This window comes from Poromitra crassiceps (assembly GCF_964638095.1).
Source record: "Poromitra crassiceps genome assembly, chromosome: 13".
In the NCBI taxonomy this organism is placed as follows: Eukaryota; Metazoa; Chordata; class Actinopteri; order Beryciformes; family Melamphaidae; genus Poromitra; species Poromitra crassiceps.
This window is the reverse complement of record NC_139644.1, coordinates 37,357,164-37,363,163: the sequence shown is the minus strand read 5'-3', so window position 1 is coordinate 37,363,163 and position 6,000 is coordinate 37,357,164. Positions and strand designations below refer to the sequence as shown.

Sequence of the window (6,000 nt, the reverse complement as noted above, 5' to 3'; positions counted from 1 at the left end):
TGGCCACAATGTGTGTGTCGTCCTTAGATACTGTCCTCTGTCTGGCTACAATGTGTGTGTCGTCCTTAGATACTGTCCTCTGTCTGGCCACAATGTGTGTGTCGTCCTTAGATACTGTCCTCTGTCTGGCTACAATGTGTGTGTCGTCCTTAGATACTGTCCTCTGTCTGGCCACAATGTGTGTGTCGTCCTTAGATACTGTCCTCTGCCTGGCCACAATGTGTGTGTCGTCCTTAGATACTGTCCTCTGTCTGGCCACAATGTGTGTGTCATCCTTAGATACTGTCCTCTGTCTGGCCACAATGTGTGTGTCGTCCTTAGATACTGTCCTCTGCCTGTCCACAATGTGTGTGTCGTCCTTAGATACTGTCCTCTGCCTGGCCACAATGTGTGTGTCGTCCTTAGATACTGTCCTCTGCCTGGCCACAATGTGTGTGTCGTCCTTAGATACTGTCCTCTGCCTGGCCACAATGTGTGTGTCGTCCTTAGATACTGTCCTCTGCCTGGCTACAATGTGTGTGTCGTCCTTAGATACTGTCCTCTGCCTGGCTACAATGTGTGTGTCGTCCTTAGATACTGTCCTCTGTCTGGCCACAATGTGTGTGTCGTCCTTAGATACTGTCCTCTGTCTGGCTACAATGTGTGTGTCGTCCTTAGACACTGTCCTCTGTCTGGCTACAATGTGTGTGTCGTCCTTAGATACTGTCCTCTGTCTGGCTACAATGTGTGTGTCGTCCTTAGACACTGTCCTCTGTCTGGCTACAATGTGTGTGTCGTCCTTAGATACTGTCCTCTGTCTGGCTACAATGTGTGTGTCGTCCTTAGACACTGTCCTCTGTCTGGCTACAATGTGTGTGTCGTCCTTAGATACTGTCCTCTGTCTGGCTACAATGTGTGTGTCGTCCTTAGATACTGTCCTCTGTCTGGCTACAATGTGTGTGTCGTCCTTAGATACTGTCCTCTGCCTGGCTACAATGTGTGTGTTGTCCTTAGATACTGTCCTCTGCCTGGCTACAATGTGTGTGTCGTCCTTAGATACTGTCCTCTGCCTGGCTACAATGTGTGTGTCGTCCTTAGATACTGTCCTCTGTCTGGCCACAATTAGGGATGGGCATCGAATTTCGAATTTTCGAATAATCGTTGTTATTATCAAGGTCGACTTTTATTATTGAAATTCGAAATTCGAAAAAAAAAAAAAAAAAAAAAATGTAGTGAAATGTTGCATTGTCTCCCCTGATTCTAAGTATAGTCAAATCGCTTGGTTTGAGCAAGTAAAACAATTTTTATAAGCATTTTAAGCAAGGTTTATGGAAAAATGAATGGCGGATGAAATCCCATGAAGAGGGAGAGGGGGTGACTTTGGCACCCCTTTGGCACTCAGACCTGAGCCTACTAAATATTTAATGAACCACTCATGATTGTCAAAACTGTTTTTTATTTTCGAAAATGTCAATGTCATGTAACATGTTCTTTACTTCAGTGGTGCAATGCTTGTTTGAGCTAAAAATCCACAGCAGAAGCTTTTTATATTAATTAATAAAGCCGTAGACTTAGAATCAGGGGAGACAATGCAACATTTCACTCACACAAAAAAAAAAAAAAAAAATTTAAATTTTTATTTTTATTTTCGAATTTCGAATTAAATTCGAATTTGGCCAGCGAATTTCGAATAGTGTTTTTGCTAGAAATGCCCATCCCTAGCCACAATGTGTGTGTCGTCCTTAGATACTGTCCTCTGCCTGGCTACAATGTGTGTGTCGTCCTTAGATACAGTACTGTCTTGAAGGATGTGCGATCTTGGAGGACTGCTGTGGTCCATATAACTTCACTATGTCTGAATGAGAGATGTAACAATATAACATTTTAAGGTATACCGCAATGTCAAGCAACCACGGTCAATATTGTGTGTGTGTGTGTGTGTGTGTGTGTGTGTGTGTGTGTGTGTGTATAGGTGGGCTGCTTTGACCCATACAGCGATGACCCCAGGCTGGGCATCCAGAAGATCAGTCTGTGTAAATACAGCAACAAGCTGGTGGTGGCTGGAACTGCTGGACAGGTAAAGCCATTCATATACTAACTACATGCATGGACACAAATCTCTCTGGCCATGAATATAGCATGTCTCATTACAAAGTGCAAATAATATCATTTGGATGGACAGCTGGGGAAATTGTGATGGCCAAGCGTCTCATTTGTGATTACTATGGCAGAATACAATCAAGCTAATATCACCATACATTTTTCTGCACCATGATGCGTGTTGTCACATTTTTGTATTGCGATTGAACCCTGGGCGATTGATAGAATTTTCCTATATCATCCCATCCCTACTGTACACACAGAGCTTTGTCTCTCTTTGTTTGTTCATTGTCACGGCACAAAAGCAGCAGGCATAGCGCCTCTCCAAACCATCTCCACCTCTCCAAACCATCTCCACCTCTCCAAACCATCTCCACCTCTCCAAACCATCTCCACCTCTCCACCTCTCCAAACCATCTCCACCTCTCCAAACCATCTCCACCTCTCCAAACCATCTCCACCTCTCCAAACCATCTCCACCTCTCCAAACCATCTCCACCTCTCCAAACCATCTCCACCTCTCCAAACCATCTCCACCTCTCCAAACCATCTCCACCTCTCCAAACCATCTCCACCTCTCCAAACCATCTCCACCTCTCCAAACCATCTCCACTTCTCCAAACCATCTCCACCTCTCCAAACCATCTCCACCTCTCCAAACCATCTCCACCTCTCCAAACCATCTCCACCTCTCCAAACCATCTCCTTGGGTTTCATGTGGAGCATGACTAGCCTGCTAAAGCATCCTGATCACGTGAACTCGCATTCGGTTTTGTTCTGCTGATCCATCTGGCCTCCATTCATTTTCAGAAATGACAAAGTTAACGGTCCAATCACTGGCAAAACGTCAATGGCGGCTCCCGAAGCAGCAATTGGTAACATTAATGTTTGTAGAGTTTACACGGCTGCAAGTGCAGTTATTGCAGAAATAGACGCAATACAAGTGTATATACCAGCTGAGTTTCTCGGCGGAAAGGACTGAGTTGATTTAGATTTGACTGGGTCAGACGCGGATTGGCTGAAGGACTGAATTTGGCGATGCTGATTGGCTGAAGGATTTTTCTGTCAAGGCAAGTAGTCCCACCCACTGAAATGACACTGGACGGCTTGGATTCCAGACTGAAACATATAATGTGAATTTGAGGTCATGTTATCAGGATGGTTTTAACCAGGCTAGACTGGAGGGGGTGGAGCGTGACTGACCCCTCTCTCTTCCCCCTCTCCAGGTGATCGTGCTGGGCTTGAGCGACGAGCGCTCGGACCACCTGGTGGACGTGTCGGTGGTGGACCTGCTGCAGGACAGGGAGGGCTTCACCTGGAAGGGCCACGAGCGTCTGGAGCCGCGGCTGAAGCCCGCGCCCTTCGCCCCCGGCTTCCAGCCGCTGGCGCTGGTGCAGTGCCTGCCGCCCGCCTCCGTAACCGCCGTCACGCTGCACGCCCAGTGGAACCTCATCGCCTTCGGCACGAGCCACGGTTTCGGCCTGTTCGACTACCACAGGCACAACGCCGTGCTGGCCAGGTGAGGGATGCACACACAAACACACCTGCTGGCCAGGTGAGGGACACGCACACAAACACACCTGCTGGCCAGGTGAGGGACACATACACAAACACACCTGCTGGCCAGGTGAGGGACACGCACACAAACACACACCTGCTGGCCAGGTGAGGGACACATACACAAACACACCTGCTGGCCAGGTGAGGGACACGCACACAAACACACCTGCTGGCCAGGTGAGGGACACATACACAAACACACCTGCTGGCCAGGTGAGGGACACGCACACAAACACACCTGCTGGCCACGTGAGGGACACACACACAATCAAACCTCTCTTTTGAATTGCCGTTGTGTTGTTGTGTTGCTTCTGTAAAGCCGGCTAGTTCTGATAATAAAACTGATCAGTGTTGTAACAGTAAATAATCTTGATCCATGTCTCAAACTAGGCCGTGTCGGGTCCTTGAATTTGAGGGAATTTAGCCTGAAAAGTCCTTGAATTTGATGTTTAAGAAGGTGTGGGAACCCTGTTTTTACTCATTATTTCCCATTTTCGCTGTCTGAGAATGTTAGCAACACCCCACCTGTCTCTCCATCTCCCCTCAGGTGCACCCTGCACCCTAATGACTCCTTGGCTATGGAGGGTCCTCTGTCCAGAGTGAAGTCGTTGAAGAAGTCCCTGCGCCAGAGCTTCAGACGCATCCGCAAGAGCCGCGTGTCTGGGAAGAAACGCCCCATCACCACGCCCACCAGCAAGGTAACTCTCTCTCCATCGTTCACTCTCTCTGGCAGAATATAGAAGATGCAGTCCTCTCCTTGACCCGTCTTCCTCAGCCCGTCTGAAGAACACTATGTTGGCATCAGTGATGTGGCTTTAGATTGGTTCATCTCCTGTCTGTCGAACAGGTCCTTCTCTGTAATGCTAGGATATTCCTCCTCCTCTTGTGCTACTCTTTTGTGGGGTCCCCCAGGGTTCTATTTGGGATCCCCTCTTATTCTCGATATACATGTGGGGCAATCGTGCGTAGACATGACATTGATTTTCATTGCTACATGGATGACACAAAATTGTATGTCCTGTTAAAGCCTGGTTCCACCGATGTCTCTTATATATTGTATTGTGTATTAGTATATCCTGCCTTGCAGAAATCAAAAATTTGATGCCAAAAAATGTCCTGCAATTGAATAACTCCAAATCAGAGTTGGTTATAATTACTCCCTCTGACCCCAGCACTAGCAGTATTAACAATTTCTCCTCTAGTCTGGGTGATCTAATAATGTTCGTAAGTGTCTATAGCCAATCCAATCCACTTTATTTATAAAGCACATTTAAAACAACAGAGTTGACCAAAGTGCTGTACAATCAAACAAAAATAGCAGTGACAAAATAAAATACTCAGCGCACACACAAGTAAGACAGAAGTTAAAATAGTGACAAAAAACAGAAAGTAGAAAAAACGCGACTCCCATTACTAGGTTCTAATTAAATGCCAAGTGGTAAAGGTGTGTTTTGAGGCGAGATTTAAAGATGGGCAGTGTAGGGGCGGGGCCAGCCTAACATGCAGCGGGAGCTCCTTCCACAGTTTGGGGGCTGATCTCCCCTGAGCTTGAGCCTTGCCTTCTGGACGGCCAGAAGAGACTGGTCAGCGGACCTGAGTGACCTAGTCGGGGCATACGGAGTTAAAAGCTCAGAGAGATAGGTTGGGGCTAATCCATTTAGCGATTTAAAAGCAAACAATAAAATCGTGAAATGGATTCTGAGGGGCACTTTACACGAGGACGGTTTCCTATGGAAACGGGCAATTATTTTATCGTTAGTGCCTCCCTTTTAGACGGCGACGGCGAATTCGCGCTTAGGAAACGAGACATTTTGGAACCACCCTCCAGAGTGAAATTGTTTGAGACGCTTCCCGCTGAGCGGGGCTGAGGGCTCCATGTACGGTAATCACTTTGGAACGGCACATTTCAGAAACTCTGACGTGCCTGCACAAGCGACACACGCAATTACGCCATAGCCGTGCGCGAGTTGGCAACCAAATAAAACGTCAGTATGAATGAAGTTTGGCAACATTCAGAATTAAGCTACACTGCGGCCAACTTCAGTTACAGTACATGTTCAGAACGTTACTGCTGCGAGGAGCCCTGGTCGGCATTTAACGTTGGTTACAAAAGCACGTCGACAGTGTTTTCTCACTGCCAGTAGCCTACAGTAGGGTTTGACAGATCACAGTCAGCACTCCCGGTCATCGCTGCTCGTTAAAGATTTTCAATAGGCGTTGTTCTGATAAACTGGTCACATACATGTATATGTTACATTCTCACCCGACAAATATTAAAACTTTAAAACAGTTTGGGTTTTTTTTAGCTTGAAAAAAGCTTTTTGGCAAGTCTAAATGACTGCGGAAGGCGGACTCTACTTC

The 6,000-nt window shown here is 47.0% G+C and overlaps 1 protein-coding gene across 1 annotated transcript in view; it reads left to right on the top strand.

Moving 5' to 3' along the window:
- llgl1 (LLGL scribble cell polarity complex component 1) overlaps nt 1-6,000 on the top strand; it is a 95,929-nt gene that overhangs the window by 71,413 nt on the left and 18,516 nt on the right. Inside the window, exons 13-15 of the mRNA XM_083650188.1 lie at nt 1,952-2,056; nt 3,306-3,598; nt 4,187-4,337. Coding sequence (XP_083506314.1) covers nt 1,952-2,056; nt 3,306-3,598; nt 4,187-4,337 — 549 coding nt within the window. The remainder of the gene's footprint in view (nt 1-1,951; nt 2,057-3,305; nt 3,599-4,186; nt 4,338-6,000) is intronic.